Below are 23483 nucleotides of genomic sequence, written 5' to 3'. Positions count from 1 at the left end.
TTTTGAGTAGTCAAATGGGAAATCAGACTTTTGTCAATTACTTCAGGGAATAGTATAGTTAGGGAGCAGTTGCTTGGGAAGAATATCTAACCTTCTAAGAGTTAATTTTTTTTTTTATCATCCACTTTCAAATTTGCTACTGTAAAGTGGATTCCTGCAAATAAAATTGTTTTGTATATCTTTAAGGTTTTTTTAAAGTAGATTTATATTCATATCATGCATTCAGTAGCTTTATGGGGAATAAAAGTAACTGTGATAGAAAAGGACTCCAGAAGTGAAATTGCCTCTAGGACAGGTACTGAGGAGAGCATCTGTGAAGTTTAATACTCAGGGAACCTCAAGTCAGAGCTTATATGGCAGCAGGGAAAAAAAGTGTTGGAAAAGCTGCTGCAAAACAAGGTTCTTTGGGGAATTTAGGTGAGGCAGCAATATCCTAACCAGGCAGCCTTCTGGCTATCTAAATTACTGTTACAACCTCTACCTCGCATATTGACAGCCCCCATTGCAAAGATAACTTTAAACTGCCTTAGCTTCCTTCGGTGAAATTCTCTCATGCACATCACCAATTTAGAGAAAATAGTTGCAAAGCTGGGATCCTCTCAGGTGTACCACTGACTTAATAGTTGCAAATGAGCTATTTTTAGGAGTTGAAATTAATAAGGCTTAGGTAGGAAGAGAAGACTTTATGTATTAAGACAATTTTGATTGAAATTATTAAGGAATTACATGATACAACCAAATGTGAAGTGTGTATATTATGTAAAATTCTCTACTGCATTTTAAAAACAAAAATGTGGTTTAACCTTAAGCTCCATAGTGAAGTCATATATCCACAGGCTTACACTACAATAAGGGAAGGAATAAATTTGTGAAATCCCTGGTACATTAAAACCTGCTAATAAAGGCTCTCTACATTTTACTTTAGCTAGCCAGTGCTACAGCCAGTAGACTGTGTATTTTGTGATAAATCTGGGTAGTCAAACTTACTTTCTATGGGAAGTCTGGCATCAAAATTTGGAAAGAACAGTGTCTAGCAAAAGTTACTGAAATAGAGCTGGTATTACAAAGATAGTCAGTCAGCCCTTCCACTGAAACTTTATTTAACCTAGCATCCCTCAAGCCAGCTTGCATGCCAGCTTGTCGTCTCTTGTATGAAGTTCCTCTCCTGGTATTTTATAAAAGGCTTTTACAGCTTGGGCTTTTTGATCAGCTCAGTAAACAGACTGTATTACGTGTTGGGTATTTGCTTCTTTTTACTGCTTACTAATGTTTTAAATAACTTGTTTTCAATTAAATCAACTTTGGTGGCTTCCTCTACCTAGTGGCTGGTTACTGCAGCTAGGGATTTCGGGTAGAGAAGAGTGTCACTGAAGTCCTTTTTTGCTGGTCTTTGCTTTTTGCCCTTGTGCGAAGCTCTGACAAATTAATTCTGACAAAACTTAATGACTTTGATACCAGTCTTCTGAATTGAAGCAGTGGGATTGGCAATGCCCTAAGGTCCCAGTTGTTTCTCCAAGTTGCATGTCAACAGGTATTTGTGTGACTGTGTGTAGGTATCGAAGTGTGGTTCTGCAACAGATAGTATGCAATACTCTGATGGACGTTCTACCACAGTCAGAGTTGGACACTTCTGAAGTGTCCAGACGTAGTGGACAGTCACAAGAGAGTTTCCTAATTTTCACTGATTATGTGAATTCCTCACTGATGCTGAATTTTCAGCAGCAGATTGGAAGTCAGGAGGTTTAGCTGGTGGGGCATATCTGAGAAGAGAACTGCAACACATGAAAGGTCATTTAACTTCCTTCTGCCTTGATTTACTTGCCTTCTTGCCTACAATACTTCACAAAGATTACAGAGTTTGTTTGCAGCCTGAAGTGCCTTGTGATCTTTGGTCAAAGAAAATATGTATGTGGTACACTGTCTGCTCTGATAAGTTTTGTGCTGTCATAGGAATTTGAGCAGTACAGCAATGACGTAGTTATTTGCTGTGAGAACCAGTGTGCTACTGGGAACAGAAATCAAGAATTTTCTTTATAGTAATTCAATGCATGCCTTCTGTCTTTATGTGTTGACTACCTGTTCCCTTGTGCTGAAGAGTAAAATCCAAACAAGTTATTAAAAAATAGAAAAGCACATCCAAAACACAGCTTTTCCTTTTTCAAGTTTTAGCAAACACAGTAAACTTTTGGATGTCAGCGGTGATTAGCAACGGCAGAAGTTTAAAGGTGATACTTACAGACAGCAATAGAGGAAGAAGAAATGGTGGAGTGGAAAAGTGTATGTGCATTTTCTGTTGAAATTAGTGTTTGCTGTGAGGCTAGACAATGGGCTGGCAAAAAATACAGTAATAGTGTATTCTAGACCAAAACCAATGGTTACAAAGAGGGGGACAAAGATCTGCAAGAGGAAAGGGAATATTTCTGTGTTTGTTTTCAATTAGAATATCAAATAAGTTGACTTCCTAATTGCCATTTTTGCATTGTTGTTTTTCAATCAATGAGATGATTTACTTTCTCCTTTCTCTCACCTCCTTTCCTTTTTTTTAAGGAAAAACTGTGTGTATGGATCAGGTTAATGACCAAGAAGAAAAGTTTGTCACTTTTGCAACAGCCTAATGAGTCAAGATAACAGCTTCATTTTCTGGTATCTTTAAGAGTAGTTGAAATTGTGTAAAATTCAAGATGGCATTGTAGAGTAAAGCACCCTGTGTTTTGTTGCTAGACTATAGGAGGAAGCATGTGTTTGCCTCTAGGAAAATACACATTTTGTCGAGAGACTTCTTTATTGAATGTTTCTTTTCAAGAGGCTTAGTATTCTGGAAAATTTTTTCTATTGTAGAAGCCCCATGTACCATTAAATGCGATTATTATTTTGATGAATAAGCACAGCTGGCGTTTCTTTTCAGTATCTGACTGCCTTCTTTTTGAGCTATAAATGTGCTGTTGTCAAGAGATTAGCCTTTGGGGTAGCAAGTTAAATTGTTCATTTCTACTAATCGCCAGGCAGGACAGGAGAATAGATATAAACTGGCTATATATACTGTTCTGAATGGTATATGAACTTCTTCAGTTTGCTTGCTATGAAATAAAGCTTAAAAAAGTTACTTCTCACAAACATCGTAGCTTAAGCATGTTACCATGGCTGTGTGTTACAGGAATGGTTAAAATTCAGATTTTACAATTTTATTGAGTCTGGTTTGGTTTTCATAAACTTATTTAACAGCTGTTGCCCTGTGAGCTTCAGATAGGAAGGTTTCCCATGCCTGTTGCACAGTGCCGGGTTGAAGAAAGGGAAAGGCTAAATAGTTACATTGGCTCTTGGCAAATTTTAGGGCAGGTTTGTTACAGCAGGCTACAAAAGGGGTCCTGACGTTCCAGCCATTTTGTCATCTGTCCTGCCTTCCTCTCTGCGACGGGGAAGGTCTGGCATTGACCTGGCAGGCTTAAATATGAACTACCTGGAGCAGGAAGCACACACCCCAGAAACAAACTTTAGCTGGTTGTCTTTTCTTCCACTCTGACAGCGTGTGATTAAGGATCTAAGCATAAAGGTCTTGTATTTCACTGAATTATGTACTGGTTCTCTGCACTCCACCTTTACCGCTGCATTTCGAGGATTCTTTGCAGTTAAGCCGGCAGACACATGCATTCATTTAATACGGACAGAGCACTTCAGACACTGAAACTAAAATAGCTTTCTATGTTATCCTACAGGAAGCAAAATAGTATCGTGCTTAGTTATTGCACTAAGGTGGGAATGCGTGATGAAAGGCAGAACAACCTTTTGTCCTCATCTATTCAATTTGGGAATACTGTCACGTTCAGCATCCTTATTTTACTAATTTATTTTAAGTAAAAAAGATCTAATTGAAGTTAATCAGCCTTTTCATTCTTTCCTTGGTATGCTAGTTAGTTTTCTTTATAGAAATGCAGATAGCTTAGGTAACTTAATACTGTAATGTCAGAAGATACTAGATCAAACTCTGTAATGTAGTTCAGAATCAACCATGCGTCTTCAGTAGACAGCACTTGATTGACACTTGTTTTAGTGTTAATAGAATTATTTAGCAAATACTCTTACTAAACTATGCAAATACAAAATACACAGATTTGATGTCCTTGGGTGTCAGTTACTTGTCGAAGGACATATGCATGAAACTTGTATTGTGCAGAGGTATGTATGTTTTTTCTATACTTTACAATATCTGGAGAAAATGTAAATATGCTTATGGATTGTGTTATAACTCTGATTTTTGTTCTGATTGAAGTATTTTTGTTCTTCAGTTTTGGCAAGCGTTCTGCAGGAAGCTTCAGGCGTGGCTGTGAATGCATTGTTTTAGAGCCATCTGAAATGATTGTGGTAAGAATATTTTCATTCAGTTGCTTTCAAATTTTACAGACCAGCTTTGGTAACACTTCAACTTCCAATAAAACTTGACAAGTTTTCTGTTTTGCACATGATCTTTTTTTAAATCTAAGATGTCATACATAACTTTCTTGCCATTCTTTGCTCACATGCTTGCATTGTTTGAGTGATAAAGGCATCTTTTGTATTGTTGCTACATTTATGTTTGCAGATTTCTTGTAAAACTAAAGTTTTCTTGTGCTAGCAGAATAGTGGAACAGTTTGTGGTTTGTTTTTTTTTTTTAAGCTGCTTTACTATTATAGGTAAGCACAGATGCTTTAAAGTGTTAATCTCAGGTTAGCTTAAGCAATTAATGTTTGACTGAATTAAATTTAATTCTCAGCTGTCTGAGGTTTTAAGAAGCAGTTTGAACATTTTAAAATTCTACCAACTTTTCTGGGTGAAGGTTATTTTGTTGGCAGTATCTGCTGTAGTCCAGTGGCAGAACAGCATTGTCTCTGAGGGTTCACAGGCTCAAAAGTTTTTAGTTGCCACCTCAGGGTGCATCATCTGAACAAATGCACAATCAATGGGCTAAATGTTTTTTTTTTTTCTCTGTCACTGAGATAGCGATCAGTTCATAATACAGGCATGACAGTTACCTAAGCCATATATAGATGATAGTTCAAATATAAGCTGTAACACTAAATATCTTTTTCCTAAAAAGTGACGGTTTCTGTAAAACTTGCAGAAGCTCAGGAAATTGTGGTATAGCTTTAGGCTTGTAGAAGAGATTAGGTTACTTGTTTAAAGTTGATGGCTAAAAAAAGTAGCTTTTTAACTCTACCTTCATGCAAATGCAGGCATGCTTTTGTGGGTTTTAAGCTCTCTGTAATTTCACTGTAAACAGATAAAGATGATTGTGTAATGGTAGCTTTTTCTGCCGGATGTTTGATGATATATCTCCCTCTTCCAATTCTAATTAAGAAAATCAACTTATGAAGCTAATACCATATAGTAGGAGACACAGAAGGCATACGTGAGAAATGCCAATTGCTTTTTCACTATCCCTAACGAAAGCTCTCTGTAATTTTACTTTTGTAAACGAGCAGCTCCTCACCAGCAGCCCGTTATGCCTCCCCATTTGCCCCTGTATTGGCCCCCTGATTTGTCTGACCAGTTTGTGTAACTCGTATCTGACCACAAGTTGGGGAAACAGTTTATTGTCCCAGATTTGTTCTCTAGAAGTATGCAATTTAGTTGGTGGTAGCTGTGTGGATGTCTGTCTCATGCATTCCTCGATAAGTTATAAGGAGGAGTGATATAAAGATAGGCATAGGGAAAAGAGATGACTAAACAACAAGAGTCCCGAAGAAATCTTCTGGACTGATGGATAATGTTGGGTCAGGGGCAGGTAGTCCCAAATGCATCGTCTTAGTCCAAATAAAACAACCTCTAGAGTTTTGGGAAAGCTGAAATTGAACACTTAACTTTAATCCAGCATTTCAAAGGAATAATTGTACCTTGAATAGAAAGAATCCCATCCCCAGAGTTTGTCGGGCACAGTAACTTTCAGTCTTGGGGCTGGATGGGGTCACTCAGCGGGGAGGAGAAGTGGGAGAGGTGTAGGGTGTGAATGTGACTGTGTCAGATGTGAAATAGATACTCAGTGGTGAGGCGGTAGGAGTTACCAGCTCTTCCTGGTGAACCAGGAACTGTGTGCATCCCCCTATATTAGTACACTGAAAGTTGTATTTAGTAACATGAGCTGACTAGTAAGTGACGCTTCTGACATGGATATGCTACAAGTTCTTAGGAGTATTTTTGAATAGTACTTTTTTTTCCCTGTTGAAAAATATGGAGGAACCTTGCAAGGTGCCTCATAAGCTCTTCTCTACATCTTCAGAAATACTGTTTATCCCTGTGGGGTAGAATTGAATAGAAGGAGGAGTTAACTGAATCCCCATATATAGCCAATGCTGAAAGGTTTTTTTTGTCTCATTTCCCTGTTAGTCTGGAGTAAGGTTTCTGTTAACAGGTTGAACACAGAAGGGATGTTGATTTTCAGCCAAATGACTGTAAAAAGATTGTTCTCTTTCAGGAAAACCAGAATTCCTAGTTCAAATATTTTCATGGCAGTATACTGTTGTGTAGTAATTTAGGACTATCACTTTGAAGACTCTGAAACTGAGAAGACTAATTTTATATTAGGATATACCTAATAGGTATTTTTTATTCTCCCTGTTGTTTTGAAGTTATTTGTTTTTATGTAAATCCAGTCTATTAGAAATCCTTCTTTTATGCCCTCAAAATATTTGAAGTAAATAATAAAACCAGTGCTGCCTATTGAAGAGCGAAGCCTTTGCCATAGATTGGTTAGGGAAGATACCAAGTGACAAACAGAGGTCAGTAGGAAAACTGCCAAGTGCTCTCTCATACCAGTTTTCTTTTTGTAATGTATGGAGTGGTGAAATGTTTGTGTTTGTGCAAGAGTAAGAAGGGGGGAGGGGGAAGGGAGAATTTTTCTTCTGTCATTTTTGAAAAGTGGTCATATTCAGTGATGCTCTTCATACCAATGTTGATTTTTTTTCTTTTTTTTTTCAGTAGTGGCTTCACTCTTAGTGCTGGAAATGCAGGAAATTCAAAGCTAACTGCTGTTTTTTGAAAATAGAATTTGTTGTGTTTCTAACAATAAGAAACATTTTTATTTCTTGTGGGAAATGACACTCTTGCATCTATTATAGGTTGATTACATGGATGAAAATGAGGAGTATTTTCAGCGTCAAGCTTCTCATAGGCAATCTCGAAGAAGGTTTAGGAAAATCAACCAAAAAGGGGAGCGACAAACAATTATTGATACTGTTGACCCTTATCCCGTGGGGAAGCCACCTCTACCTAGAGGCTACCATACGGTAAGCTGTCTGTATTTATGGTTCACAAAAACATAAACAAGAAAATTACGGAAAATAAAACAATCAAAATAGTTAAACTCGCTGGTATCTTTAAAGAAGTATGCTTCTGTAGGGAGGTTTCCCCTTAAAATACTGTGAATTTGGCTCCATCAGTACATGAACATGTGTACAGCTTGCATCTTAGTGCAGAGTTGAAAGCATGTTTCTTATGACCGTGAACGTCATGTATTATTTCTTAATGTTCCAGTCGTCATTTGAAATTGTGAAAGAAACTTTGTTCTCATTTCCTTTTGATATTAAGTTACAGTACAAATAGTTTAGTGTACAGTGTTAAAAGGTCAATTAGTGAAGCACTCATTCACATATATGGTAACGGTTGTTGCCTGAAAAGGACCGTGCTGCATTGCAGTAGGCCAAATTCTTGGATTAAATCTGTCATTTCTTTTTGGTATCCAGAATTTAAATGTCAAATTAACCTTTACTGGTGTCTGCCTCGAGCCCTTTGTACTTGGGCTTCAGTGAGCTACATAGTCTGCCCCTCATCAGGGAGATCATTTGGTCATTTTACTTGATTTCTTTTTTTTTTTTTTGGGGGGGGGGGGGGGGTAATCTTACATGTTGAAAGTTTCCAGGCTTTCTCTTGAGATGAAAATAAACTAATAATTAAAACTTGTTCTACAAAATATTTTATATGGCTTTTAAATTGAGAAAAGCTCTATTAGATTAATATGTTTGTTTAGTATTGATTTAAACTGTAAGCAAAATACTGGAAAAGCTGTTTGTCTCTTGCTCTCATTTATTTGTTTAAGCCCCCAAATCTGCTAGAACCATAAAGGCATGGGCATAAATAACTTTGTGTGTATTTGATCTCATTGAGTTCATTGGGCTGAATTTTGCACGATGTAAGCCACATGCATATAAATTTGCAGGATTAGAGCTTTAGTGTCTTTAAAATACTGTCTTTGATCCAATGCGGTTGTAGTTTTTTTCCATTTTTCCTTCTTTATCCTTATTCCTTGAATTGTTTGCCAGTTCCCTGTATATTCAATGTGTGTCTGTAAGTGTGTAGATGTTGATTACATCTGTTAATTATACAGGCTTTTCCTCATGAGTTGAATAATTACATTTTATGCCAACAATTTGTTTTTGTTTATACAACAGCTTTTAGTGGTTTAATTTTCAGTGTAGCTTTAATTGCCTCTAAATTTAATACGGATTGAGCCAGTTCACTTGGTTTGAAGATGAAACATTTTACTGGTCTGTTTTTGAAAAAATAAATATGTGGTATTGTACTTTGTAGGAATTACAGGAAGAATTACTTTGTTCGTATTATTTAGATGTGTACATTGTGTTTAGTAAACAGTTCTAGTGTGATTTTTATCTAACTCTAGAAGGGCAATATTTAGATTATACACAGTGCCATTTGCATTTGTAGGTCCCTGCCTGTTGTATAAATTTCACTTTAGGTATGCCTAATGAGTTTTTGTAAGTTTTACTGGTACTAAGAGCAAAAGCCCATTGTGTGCCATTCTGTTGTGCGAGTTCATAATGATTTTGTGTATGTGTTGGGAAATTCATTACAAGCGAGATTTCATATTGAGTTGGAAGAGATTGCCAAATAAACTGTAAAATTTGCAATAATTACAGTCAAATGTTGCTTTAAAAAGTGTAATATGATGCACATGACTGGGTTTTTTTTGTTTGTTTGTTTGGGTTTTTTTTTTTTTTTTTGCTTCAAAGCAAATAGAGTCAAATAAGCTCATATGAGTTTTACAATGTAGTCAAGACTCTCCATGCTGGCCCATTCCCTCTATTTTTACAGTATTTGGTGATCTTGTATACATTGTTCTCTCATTCACATCTACTAGCAATATTATTTCTGTTGCTTTAACCATACATGTTAAAGGCTTCATTGTCTTTTCTCGCTTCCTATTTTATGTCCCTTGACCTCATTATTTTAGTCTTAATTTCTTGAAAAATTGACTGAAGAAAACAAGGGTTTTTTGAAACACATAGGAATTCAAAACATACTATAGCACATAACTTGTGGGCTTGTTGCCCATCCATTCTTTGGTCAGCATCTGTCAGGGTCTCATCTTTGGTTCTACTTCTTAATTTTGGATAAATAAAGAAGCATTAAAAAAATGCAGATATTCAGATATTGCAGTAAATAATGTGTTAAAGTCAAACTGGAAAAGGATTAATATGATGCATTTGTTTTCAAGTTTGCTTTTCCTTGTAGATGTGTTCTGGTTTAGGTGCTTTGATAGCATGCTCAAAATCTTCACAAAATGTGTAATTTTCTTATATTTTACACTAAATCCGTAGTTACCATGTAGAATGACTTTTTTGTTGTTGATAAATTACTAATGCTTTATTTGCAGCAGTCTGAATGCTTTTCTTCAGAAAGTTCAAATAGTATTTTCTGAAGAAAGTTTTCTATATCTTTGTGAAAATGTAGAGTGAAACGTAGAGCTTAAATGAAGATGCATGGCTGTGCTTTTCAAGAATTAAAAATTAAATGCAGTGCTCTCAGTTGTGGCATGGCTTTCTGCAATAGAGTCAACTTGTAGGGGATGGTGGACCCTCATTAACATAATTTTAACATTATCTTCATAGTGGTGGAATGTACTATGGCATGTCTGATAATGTTCATCTTTTCCTTTCCTCCTATATGGCATTCATTTCATTTTGGCTCACAGGAATGCACTAAACCTCAGGTATTGTAACTTACTGTGTATGGTCCACTAACAATTTACTTGTGGGTTTGCAGTGTGATATCATAATACTGATGCAATGTTATGACTAAAATTGCCTCCTAGCCTTTGCTTTGATACTTGAGTAATCTCACTATGATATAAAAATACTAATGTAAATGTGGAATTTGGTGACAGCACAATGTCTCTTGCCCAGCTTGATTGACCTTTCTTCCTTGCTTTGACGTCCTGTAATTGAGAGAAAATGGAGAACAATAAGCAAAGGGTATATGTAAATTATTTAGTGTTTGACAGACACTTTACCCAAGTATCTCTTCCACGACACGAAGGACTTAATCTTTGATTTTGATTTAAAAAATAGGCCCACTGCTGCTGTTTAGTACCTGTATGTCAGTAGAACAGGGAAATGGAGTGTGACAAGATGAGCACCAAAGAAGCAACAAAAAGTTTTTGTTAGCTGAAAACTTGCAACAGTGCTTCTTGCTTGTCTTACATTCTGATGATGTGTACTGATTCAGTATGAAGAAGCTGGGTTTTGTAGACTCCTATCAAAGTATGTGTAAATGGCCATTATTTGAAACACAGGCTTACCAAGCTAAGGAGAAAAGCGTGCCCGAGTGAGGCAAGTATCTTGGAATGGTACCAAACCAAACAAAATACAGAAGTTTTGCCTGACATCAGATCTCAAATGCAGTCAAAGTAATCTGAAGATCTGAGTGGCATCTTTTAAATTTAACTTGTATTTGTAATTACATTTGTCAATGCCAAAGTGAGTAAAAACTGAGCATCCACCAAATACGTTTGATAAGACAGCGTCTTGTCAAACTGTTAAATGTCCCCACTGTTATGCTTGAGAAATCTCTTGTGATAGAGCTGAAAACAAAACTATTTTTTTTAGTTTCAAAATTCTTACTTCTCTCAAATACTTTGGTCAATTCTTCTGATATTTTGTCAGGAAATGTGTTTGTTTTAGAAGTTTCTTCTGTGTCATATTATTCAATTCATTCCTTTATCTAAAAGACTTAGAGGGTTCAAATTTCAATATGGTTCCAGTATCATAGGCAAGTGACTCCTGTGCTGAAATTATCTTTCTTCAATATGTATGGTACATTTTCTTCTAGAAACCCAGTTCCTTATCTTCAGATCAGTGCTCACCAGTTTTTCAGTGGAATGATCCTGAGTAACCTATGGTTACTAAAATATTACGTCTAAGAGTGCTAATGTGCTTCTCAAATTATGACAGGAATTTGAAATACTTCGTAGTATTTTGATAACTTACCCTGATGCTTGAAGGACCATTTGAAGTGAAATCTAATGTTGAACATCGTACTTAGGCAAGTTACTTTTGGAACAAGTGTTGCTGATTTCTAGGGTGAGGAAAATAGAAACTTCATAATGTATGGAAATGAAATTAATATGTTTTATCAGACTGATAAAATGGCATCCTTTTTGCCACCATTTGTAGTTTGGTAAAATGGACCTGTTCTTTTTCAAGGAAGGAAAAAAAATCCTGATAAGTTTAGGTTGATCTGTTCTTACTTGAATCTGGAAAACTTTGTTCAGATTCTTTTGATAGAAGATTTTTGCTTGTGCTTCTAATGTATCAGAAACTGTCTTTAACTAGATTAGTGTTAATACCTCCTTACTTAATAATAGGAATTGGATTTTAACTTTTGAATGTGGATTTTCTTTCTGTGTGTATATATACTTAAGGCTACTTAATGTTTTCAGTGAAAAACCCTTGTTTTGAGTGACTTGACTGAAAGAGTGTGGACAGTTTCTCCTGAGAACCTACATGGCTTTTCTTCTGCTTTAGGCTGATTTTTTTTTAAACTTTAAAATAGAATAGTCACCTATGGAGTCAGTTTAAAAACAGGTAGACTTTCTTGTAATATCTTACTGCCAATAAACTTAGTGGCTGCTTCAGTGCATCTGTGAAGAATTGGTCATGCCCAGTCTGAGTGTTGCTGAGCTGGCTATTACATATAAAATGCATGACATATTTAGTGTAAATTAACAGAAGTTCATGAGGGAAAAATAACTTTGTCGAAAATAAGATGCTGTTCTTTAGTGGCGTAGAGGTTATGAGTAATAATTTATAACTCCCTGGTTTGTGATAGTCTGTCTCTCCTGTGCCTTAGACTTGATATGTAAACTGAGATGTGGGCTTTTACTAGTGTGTACCATAGCCTTTACTTTGTTGAAGGCAAAACATCAAAGCTTACTGGGGAATATTTAGAGATATGCAGGTAGGCCTGTAAATAAAATGCTGAAGCACCTGTGAATAGCCCTGAACAGAAAGTATAGTGTGTGGTTTTTTACTCTGTGAGAATCTGTCCAGATTTGAATTAGTTAACAGGCTTATGAAAAGTGCTGCTAGTGCATACTCAGCCAGGCTTTTTAAAGCCAGCTGCTGAAATCCCTGCAAAAGGTCTCTCTGCCTTTAGTAGCCTGTCTTACCCCATTCAACCTGAGATTCATGTGAGGTGACAATCCGTTTATCCGGTGTCGGAAGGAAAAGAGCAGTGGGCATGGAGCCATCAATAACCCCGGCTTCTTCCCCAAGTTACAAGCATGTAACAATTTTATCCTCACACACTGTGCTATGGAGCCAGTTATTGTGCCGATGCTTTAAAGGCAGACAAGTATTGTCCTTCTGGATTTTACTTGAAGGAGGTGACTGAAAATTTGAATGAGAAGAGGGCTGGAAATGAAACCATGTCTAATGTCACTGAGTCAAGTCTTATCTGCAGCCATGACTCCCTGAAAAAATAAGTATGAGGGTTTTTTCTAGCTTTTTTATATTATTTTTTTAAAAGTATTAGAACCTGCTCACGTAGTAGCAAATTGTAGAAACCTTGCTTCCTGCCCCTATCATCTCTTATAACTAATAGTTAGTGCAAAGCGTTGGCAAAGTAGCCTTTTTTCCTGATTCCATTTGCATTCACATTGTCTGCTGAGAGTCTAAAATTCCTGGACTGAAAACTTATGTTCAGATTGTTCTGTTTTATGAAACAAATTTGCCTTTTCCTTTGTCTGCAAAATTACATTTTAAAAATCAACAAAGCTGTTGTATGTCATATTTCTACATTAGGAAGGATTTTAAAAAATATGAATTTTAAATTTTTCTGCCTGAATTTGATGCAAAAGCCTAGTTGTTTTCTTTTATTCAGTGTGTGTGGCTACTGAAGTGATGTGGAAGTTTTCAAGATGACAAGCAGTGTTTTCTTGTGGTTAATGTAATAGATGAGAATTTGAAAAAGCTGTTTCTATTTTAGGACTTTGTTACAGATGTCCAGTATAATTTGGGATGAGACCTAATGTTAAAAACCAGCATAATACAATTGCTTCTCTGCATGTATATTTACGTTTATGTTGTAAAATACATATTGCTGGATGGCTTTCCGTGGACGACTACAAATGATCATGAAATACCTCATGTGCTTGCTTCTCCACAATGTGGACTTTACAGTATTGTGATATACCTTGCTGTAATGTATTCTTGTTAGTGTGTTGTATTCTACATAGTAAATTGATGCCAATATAGTAGTGTACTTAGTCGTCTTTATTACATATAGAATTTCAGTCATTTTAGTTTGAATCAGTAGGAACAGTTGTCAGATACCCAATCTACAAGCAATCAGTTTAAAGGAATACTGTGAATCTTTCAAGCCTGTAAATAGCTGCAGCTTTTAATGTTCCTGATAATTTTTAGGATTATCTAGCACGTTCATTCTAATACAAGTTCACTTAATAAAACAAAAAGCAAACCACAGAATCAATTGTGAGTATTCACATTAAAAAAAAAAAAAAGCTTGCTTTTAAGAAGAAAAAACCACATCTGAGCTAATTTGCCAAGTCTAGGAAAATTATTTGATAGGGCAGTGAACAAGGAGGTGTGGACACACTGAAAGCTTGACTTTATACAAAAGCATAAAGGATATGGAGAGGTGGTGGGGCAAAAACAATTTTTTAAACATCCTTGACCTTGGAAGTGTTAAGCAAGTCTATTTACAAAGGAAAAAAGGCACAGAAAAACTACTGGGGATCCTAGTCAGGTACACTTCGTCATCAAAAATGTTTGGGAAAGCAGGATGTTTGAGGGTTTTGGCTTTAGAGGCTCATATGAGTTATGGCAGCTGAACCTATTTAAGTAGATTTAATTTTTGAACTTGATGCTAACTTAGTTTTCCCCCAGATAGAGGAAAAATGTGAAGAGCAAGGAGAAAGGAAGCTGAGAAGGTTCTCTAATGTGGCATATGCAAAATGAAAGCAAAAAGGTCACCTCGCTTAAATAAAAATTGAACTGGACTCATTTTGTTCTTGGTTATGAAACAAATTAATTTAAGTAATGTAAGCAGAGAAATGGTAATTCAAAACATAATTGTACACACATCTAAATTTACAGTGTATTGCCGATGGGAAGTAGCATGGTACACAAGGGTGTTTTAATCACATTTTTACAAATAACACGTGTTTGTTTGCTCAAACAAATTTATCTGTAGTGATAACAAATTCACTATAACATAATTTATTTACTCACAGAATCATAGAATGGTTTGGGTTGGAAGGGACCTTAAAGATCACCTAGTTCCAACCCCCCTGCCATGGGCAGGGACACCTTCCACTAGACCAGGTTGCTCAAAGCCCCATCCAGCCTGGCCTTGAACACTTCCAGGGACGGGGCATCCACAGCTTCTCTGGGCAACCTGTTCCAGTGCCTCACCACCCTCACAGTGAAGAACTTCTTCCTTACATCTAATCTAAACCTACCCTCTTTCAATTTAAAGCTATTACCCTAAAATATGCTGTATTGATCATTCCATTAGTAAAAGAAAGGAAGCTAGTTCTTAACATTGTCAAGTGCAAGTGTCCTTTTACTGGGAAGGATATCTGTTTAGTTGCTTTTGTTCGTTTACAAAATTCAGTTTGCAATTTCAAAAGCAACTGTTTTTATTATTCCATGATGGTGATAATCTTCTCATGATTTGGAATGAGATTGATGCATACATCATACTAGGAAGTAATACAAAATACTAAATAGATATACATAGTCTGTATATGTAATATTTGAACACATGCAGTTATGCTAATTCCTGAAGTGTGTGACTGTGTCATATATGCAGGTATATTTTGAAGTGAGACACTACAAAAAATTGTGGGTAATTTTATCTGAAATATGAAATTCCTGAGATGATTTTGGCAGTTTCCATTAACCATTTTTTGTATAGAAGTTGGATGTTTCTTCATGGGAACATCCACTGGTAATGTTGTTATGACAAAATGTAATTCCCATCCCTATGTTCTGTGTTTTGTGGCAAAACAGCCTTTTTAGCCACGCGACTTCCTTCATCTGTGTTGTAAGGGACTATTACTGTTTAAAGTTATGTATTATGTTATGTATTATTGTTAATATATGAGCAATGCTATCATTTTATTTTGTGTAGCACCCGAAGCAAAACAAAATTGTTAGTTCATCATCCTTTTAGTAATGTCTACTGGCAAGCTAATGCAAAATTAATGACATGTAGTGTGTTATTTACTCAACTTGCAGCTTCTGTCAGAGGATGTCTATTTTTATATATTACATCATCCCTGCTGCAGAACTCGTATATCCATTGGGATTTACTGTTCTTCCATTCCCTTTGGAAGGGCTCACATTGATGTCGTAACTGGATTTGTAATTGTGATTAGATTTGGAAATTCAAAGAGAAACATTGAAGCTATGCAGTATTTTCTGCAAGTGAAGTGTCAGTAATGTTACTGAGTTTCTTTTTTTGAGATATATTGCTGACACTAGGTCCTGTTTACAGCATGTAGAGTTGCCAATACTTTATGACCACACATATATGAAACTTTGGTTAATAATAGCATAGATTTTCCAGAGTAGTGTGAGTTTTTTGCTGTTGCTGACTTGTGATGTGCTCTTTTATATTATATAAAAGATTGCTTTTCTGAGATGCAGGGTATAAAAAGAAATCTGAGGTTTGTCATCAAACAGAAAGTTGTTCATGCAGCAGAAAAATGAATTTTTCATAACTCTTTTCTAAACTGATTGTTGCATAATGTAACTAAATACAAATATTGAATTTCCACCACTTAAACTTGATTAGACCTGAGGAAGATCAAAAAACCAAACACATACATGTGTTCTTAAATATTTTTTTAAATAGGATATCCTCATTAGTGTAAGGTTGTTTATTTAGAAACAGTGTTTGTATATAAAGTACATATGGGAAAATGGGATCTGCCTATGCATTATATTTGTAGAATACCAATACAGATCCTTTTAACACTGGCATCTCTAGACAGATGAGCAACATGAGTGATGGTCCTTATGTGGACATTTGCCCACTAAAGCTTGGAAAGAAACTGTGAGTTCTTTTTTTTTTTTTTCCCAAGCATCTGAGCCACTGTTATGTAAGCTGTGCTTGACGTAGTGACTTAAAGATAAAATGATATATAAATGATAGTATTTGGTGTCAATCTTTCCACAAAAGGTTCTGTTTCTGAGTACTTTTAATAGTGCTTTTATATTTGATTTGAATCATTTAAAACGATCATGTGCTGAGTGAATTTCAAAGCTCTAAAAAATTAATAAAAGTAGCAGTTTAAATATCCTGAGCAAGTAAGGAAGTATGTATAGAATTGAAACATGGGAAAGATGGAATGTTCCAAGGTGGCCAATGACATTCTAGCTTGTATCAGAAATAGTGTGGCCAGCAGGACTAGGGAAGTGATCGTCCCCCTGTACTCGGCACTGGTGAGGCCAGACCTGGAATACTGTGTTCAGTTTTGGGCCCCTCACTACAAGACGGACATTGAGGTGTTGGACCGTGTCCAAAGAGCAGCAACGAAGCTGGTGAAGGGTCTAGAGCACAAGTCTTATGAGGAGTGGCTGAGGGAACTGGGGTGGTTTAGCCTGGAGAAAAGGAGGCCGAGGGGAGACCTTATCACTCTCTACAGTTACCTGCAAGGAGGTTGTAGTGAGGTGGGTGTTGGTCTCTCTTCCCAAGTAACAAGTGATAGGATGAAAAGAAACAGCCTCAAGTTGTGCTGGGGAGGTTTAGATTGGATATTAGGAAAAATTTCTTCACTGAAAGGGTTGTCAAGCATTGGAACAGGCTGCCCAGGGAAGTGGTTGAGTCACCATCCCTGGAAGTATTTAAAAGATGTGCTGTAAATGTGGTGCTTACGGACGTGATTAAGTGGTGGACTTGGCAGTGCTAGGTTAATGGTTGGACTCGATGATCTTAAAGGTCTTTTCCAACCTAAATGATTGTATGATTCTAAGTCCAGAAGATGAGTTATTCTTTCACTTCTATTTTGGATTTGCAAATACTTCTTTTTTCTTGGACAACTGGCATATGTTAGTTCCTCGCTGGTCTTGCAGTTATCAGTTGTGAAGGGGGAAAAAAAAAGCAAGATTGTTTCTCCATATTTTGAAATATTGATGTTATAAAGGCTCCACCAAAGACTGGAACTTATTCCAACACATTTAAACGTGACCCTTACATGATGAGTTTTCGTGCATGAGTATCAAACGAGTTTTGAGATGAGGAAGGTGGAAATTAGAGGCAATGCAAGAATTTAGTAATCAAACAAGAACTGTAACCTGCAACTCCTGGCTTCTAGTCTGGTGTCATGATCTTAAACACTAATTTGTGAAAGTAAATTAGAAGGATGATAGTAAATTAGAAGTAAATTGTGTATACTTAGTTTAACATAGCTTGGATTTTCATGTGTTTGAAGATTTGTGCTACTTGTAACTTTTGCTATGTGGAAATAATGCTATAATTCCTAATTGTAAATTATTTCAAGATTAGGAAAAAAAAAAAGAAAAAACGCCAAAAATCATTGAAACTAAACATTTCAGTCAGAGATTGAAAACATGCTTAAGGATTAAAGGAGTTGACCAAGCTTCAGGATAGATCTTTGAGGTTGTGTCTGTCATGACGGTTTAGTGGTGCTGGGTTTCTTGGGGTGAAAGAGAGGGAGGTGGTTTGGTTTCTTTAAAAGCTGTGTTTGTTTAAAGTGAAGGAAATACAGTTGTTACAATAGTAATTGCACATTCAACATAATTCTGTTTCTAAGCTTTTAGTTGAGACTCAGTAGCCCAAGTTGCAGATATCAGGCTTCTCTCAAAGTGCTGTCATGGCTGCTAATGAAGGTGCAGCAACGTCCATCATACTTTCCAGGTAGTCTTAATCTTAAAATTTAAGCAAAGATTTGTCTTGGCCAAAGGTGCTGGTTAGGAAAAAAGGTGGAATAATTTGCTTTATTTAAACACTAGTAAGTTTGAGATAAAAATCTTCTAATGTGTAAACCCTTTTTACTTTATTGGGTAGATGTGTATATTACAGTGCCCTGGCTAGTCCTGCTAGGTGTAAATGCCATTGTCCATGCTTGCGTCTTCCAGTAGGTGACAGTTCAGTTCAGAGGAGCTAACAAGTCCTTAGCAAAGCAAGGTAGTTACCTTGAATTTACCACAAGGTTTGTGTGTAAATTCTTTCCCTCTCCTTCCCCACCCTGTTAACATGCTCATGTAGCCATACTCGGGTCACTGTGAAATGAAGTTGTTCTTAGATGTAAGGTTGAGCACTTTTAAAATTCCAGGTGTTTACACATCTTTGATGGAAAGATTTTTTTTTTTTGTATAATTAAAAAAACTTTTGTTGTTTTATGTAAGGTCTAGTCAAAGTGTTAGTATTCTGTTGTATGAGTAATGGGTATAGGGAGCTGGGCTTTAGTTTTGAGTGGTTAGACTTAATTATCTTTCAGTTTTCAGATAGTAAAGTTCTGATGTGCATCTGGAATAGCTGGCAGGTGTTATGTGTATTGTTGATGTGGCTGGCATAAAACCTACACAGATTGTGCTCTCACTCTGTTTTGCATTATTTGTATGTGTGTGTATGCATGTGCTAAAATGTAAAATGTTTTACCTTTTCTTCTTTTCACTTCACTAAATTATATTCTCTATGTTACTCTCGAATGTTGTAATTTGGTGAGTATAAAGGCCTGCAACTAACTGGTTTTAAAGCCTGCAAATGTTCCACGGTGCACAAGATCATCTTAAAAGTAAGCATGCTGACAGCTTTTCCGATAGTCATCTTGGAATACAAAATGGTGTAGAATAAAATTATTAGGGAGACTCAATCTGGTAGGTGCACATCTACCTAATTTTATTTAGCACTTCTATATATAGGTAACTGATCTTGTAATTGCAAGGGAAAAATTCAGTGTTAAATTTGCAAAATGAGACATCTATCAGTTGATGGTAGTTTGCTCCCTGATTTATTTGATTGGGGAAGAGGAGAGGGAAAGGGCATTTCTTAGAATTTTATATTAAGGTCTCTTTATCTGAAGGATGTAATGTTGTTTTGACTTTTTTCGTATCTAAAACCAATTTGGCTCATTTTGCTTGATTATTATTTTTAAAAGTAAGGGACAACTGAAGTTGCATGGGGTTTGTCACTGATAAAAGCGAAAGGTCTGGATAAATTATTTCTGTACAGTTGCTAGAGCCAGGGCAGAAAGCTCTCAAGATATGTTGGTGCATGGTGCATTACACAAGGGAGGATATGCAGGGGCATGAGGAGAGAGTTCTCCAAAAGAAAATGTTCTTATGCTGGTAAACTGTGTTTAGTGTTGATTTTAATTGGGAACGCCTGGAGTAGGCTCTCTGGAGACTCTCCTTGGGTAAGACTGTGGCTGGAGACAAAAACGAAAGTTATTTCCTTCCAACAGACAATTGAAGTGAATGAAAATCCTCTGTAACAGCAACCAGCCCTTTCAAAGTTAAACTTTGAATTTAAATACCAGAGATAAGTAGTTAGTTACCCCAGGAGATGTCCAAATAAACATTCAAGAAGATGGACAGAAAAGACTCAACATCATATGGTAGTAAAAATAACACACAATTTCCACCATTATTTGGGGAATCTGGAAACCTAACGGCAAACTGGAGTATTTCTGCCAGTCCCATCTATGTCTGTGCCTTGAACACAGTGATGAGAGTTTCAGATTCTCCCTTAAAACTTCTATGGCAGTTCAAGGAAAACTGTTAGAAAGCATATCGTATTTGCTTAGAACAAAAATACTTCCCCTCCACTACTGCCAAAATCTCCCAATGAATAAACAAACAACAAAAACCAACAGAAAACCAGCTAGCATTTAGAGAAGATTGGAAAAATCTGTTTTTTGTTTGTTTTTAATCCATTAATAATTTATACTGAAACATTAAATAATTGTTCCCCTGCTTTGGGTGGTCTCAGATACATTCAGTTCCGTGCCAGAACAATCATCCTTGCGATTCGAACGTGTCAGTGTATTTCAGGTAATGGGATTCAATGGGGCTGGTAAAGAACATAATGATCTAGAATTTGGGCAGTTGATTGACCTCAGAAAAATCCCTGGGTTTTATTCTTACCTTTTAACAGTGCAGCAGTAGGATACACTGAGAGGTATGCAGTTATCCAGCTTCCATAAAGTTTTCCTGCATTATTATACAGTGAAGAACATGAAATTTTGGGGTGCCTTGCATAAGTGAAGAGCTTGTGTCCCTGGATTCCTACTGTGAAATTGGTATGGACACAACGATCTGTGGGGTTTTGTGGGTATTTTTTTTTGTTTGTTTTGCTTTTCCTCCAAGATAGTAAGGTGATTTGTATCCCGGTAGTGAACCTCGTCCCCAGCAGGTATGGATGTCAAGGTATTGTTTAGATCTGGTAAAGAGGCTTTGCTAGTCCTATATGCCCAATATCATAATTCTTGACCTTAAAAGAGTGTTTGCTTTTTTGCTTTCATCCTTTTTTTCACAGTTTAAAAGCAGAAAGCACATGCTCATGTTCTCTGATTTAATTAACACGTTATCTTAAACTCTTGTCCTTACACCAAAATGAGAAAATTTTATGAACATTGGGAAAAACTTCATCCATCCTGACAGACTGCATTTTTTCCTCTCCTGAAGTACTGAAACAGTTAAGGAAATTAAACTAATCTGTGACCATTCTGCCAATTGAAGTCATTAATATCTCAAATTTTAATGTCTAATTTTTAACATTTGATAATGATAATTATACTTTTAAAGCCGTGTTATATGCATTAAACTTTAAGCTTGTGTAAGTAATAACCCTTTGCTTTGTAAAAAACACAGGTAAATCAGTTAAACATCACATAAAGTGACTTCACAAACATACATACTAAATATGATTTTGATCTTGCAAGTAAAATTTAATAAGTAAGACCTTATAAGTGTTGAAGGAACACAAAAGATATGTTGATCTTTAATTTTTTGTTTTGTTTTGTTAAAAGCATTGTTAGATTTAAAGCATAAATAAATATGGAGTCCAGAGAAAAGTTTGTGTGCTCTGTTACTGTGGTGAGCCTTTGCTCAAGTGGGTTTTGTAAGCTAAATTAGGTACTCTGGAAATGGGACATCTTGTCACATTTGGGATGAGTATCCATCAGTTATAGGTTTTCTTCATGTCTGTTCTAACATAATTGTCGTATGTAAGAGAATTCAGTGGCAAATATTTTAAATTAATAGTATAACTTGCTCCCATTTTAAGATGGATGGCATGCAAACAGAAAGTTTGCTGTACTGAAAACAGAGCTGTGCACAGAAGGTGACAAATGAGTCTGCTGTCAAAGGGAAGATTGGCAGTCTACGGCACATCCACCCAGCTGAGGCACCAGCCTGACTGCTCTGGGCTTGTCATTATTTTAAAGATCCGGATTATAGATTCATCTGCAGCAGCAGCTCAACAGAAGGGCATTTGTTCAAATGGTCTGTAACATTAGTAAATGTGTTATCAAAACAGCACACATCGCTCCATTGTAAGTGTTGCTTTGGTGTTGCCAATGGTGCTGTGAACATCGTTATAATGATGTTAATGCCACAGCTTTACGAATTAAAAAAAAAATTGATTTGGTAAATACTATTACTTTATCCATGTGTTTTGGCTGAAGTGGTATTTTAGTCATAGAAACTCACCTTGGAGAATATATTTGGTAATTTTCTGTTATTCAACAGAGTTTTATTTAAAGTTCTCGAAAATGCAAATAGGACAGGTGTGCCTGGACCATCCCATGTCTGTGTTATGCTGATAAACAGGAACTTGCTTGCATGAAACTGGGTCATATGGCCAGAGATTTAAATTACTGGCAGTAAATTTGCCTAAATACATTAGAATAAGACTTTCATATTGTGGGGGACATTTAAATGTATTGTAGCATTTGGACTGAATTATTGTTCTGGGTTTTTAGTGGTTTCAGTTGGTGGCTTTTAAATCAGATGGGAGCATCAGATTGTTATTTAGCAATCTCTCATGAGGCTAGTGGGAAGGGAGAGCATCAGAATTATAACATTCAGAAGCATGCTCCTGGGAGCTTAACAGTTTTGTGTCCAATAGCCCCGAGCTTAAAACTAAGTTTTAAACCTCCATTTCTTTCCAAGTGAGGAGGGCGGGGGGAAGTGAAGATACCTCTGCCTTATTTTCCTTAAAATTACGTACTCCACTCTTGCACTCTTCAATTTAGCTGTCTATATTCTCCTACACAACTGTGTAATATCTGTGTAATAGTCCCTTCTCTGTGAATGTTTTTGGGACATACATAGCGATTGTGGGGTTTTGCCTTATTCCTTGGTCTTTTTTTCTTTGACTTTCCCCCACCTCCCCGCATTTCTGGAGTCATGAAGTGGCAGTAAATTTGGTGGCCTTACATTTTTCTGTTGTCTTTTGCCTAAGTTTTTGAACATGAACGAAACGATACTTTGTGTTTAAAGGGAAGGGGAAAATGTGCTGATAACTTCTGTTTTTGAGGTACTTCAGGAAAAGAAAGGTTTCTGTGTACGTAATCTGTATAAAATTTTAAGTACTCCTGTAAATAGTTGTGAGTTAAGGTGGCTGCTTGAAATTGAAGATTTGAGGTAATCTGTTGTTGCAGCATTTGTCATTAACCTAAAAAGGTTTAATACTCCAAGCATTGTTGACGCTGCAAAGGAGAATAATATCCGTGTGAGATCATGTTCTAGAATGTAAAATATTTGAGAGGCATTACAGTCAGATGGTACATGCTGCTGAGATCTCTACTAATTTTTACCTTGAAATCAGAACTGCTGTTTATGAATCGTGAATCCTGTGGGTAGTCCAAGGATGTCCTAACATTTGTAGTTACTTTTGAAAGGGTTTTTTAACGTTCTTTTCTGTGACTCATAAAGAGATGCCAGCTTTCTTATAAATACTATATTTTGAAAGCAGCTGGGGATAGCCCATCATGTCCAATTATTGCACATCAGGTTTATGAACATCTCACTTAATCGCCTAAAAGCATTTGCAAAGATGTCTTGCTTTTTTCAAACTTTAAGTCTAAGCAAGGAGTTCTTACATGAGTTTTGAAATACACATGAACACAAAGTTGCAGTTAGGTTTTGTATAAACTATTCATACTTCTTTATGATAGAAACTTTCCAGGATATATTGTTCTGGTGTCTTAGACTGATTTAAA

General features: G+C 36.3%; 1 protein-coding gene across 2 annotated transcripts in view; it reads left to right on the top strand.

The window, feature by feature from the left end:
• The window catches only part of RAPGEF2 (Rap guanine nucleotide exchange factor 2), a 193267-nt gene that overhangs the window by 93598 nt on the left and 76186 nt on the right, over positions 1-23483 (top strand). For both annotated transcript variants that reach the window (XM_050895285.1, XM_050895284.1), the window contains exons 5-7: positions 4284-4359; positions 7090-7257; positions 9960-9977. In XM_050895285.1, the coding sequence (XP_050751242.1) occupies positions 4284-4359; positions 7090-7257; positions 9960-9977 (262 nt within the window). The remainder of the gene's footprint in view (positions 1-4283; positions 4360-7089; positions 7258-9959; positions 9978-23483) is intronic.

Source organism: Gymnogyps californianus, chromosome 4 (assembly GCF_018139145.2).
Source record: "Gymnogyps californianus isolate 813 chromosome 4, ASM1813914v2, whole genome shotgun sequence".
NCBI lineage: Eukaryota > Metazoa > Chordata > Aves > Accipitriformes > Cathartidae > Gymnogyps > Gymnogyps californianus.
The sequence above is the reverse complement of the archived record's forward strand: the minus strand, read 5'-3'. Positions and strand labels throughout refer to the sequence as shown.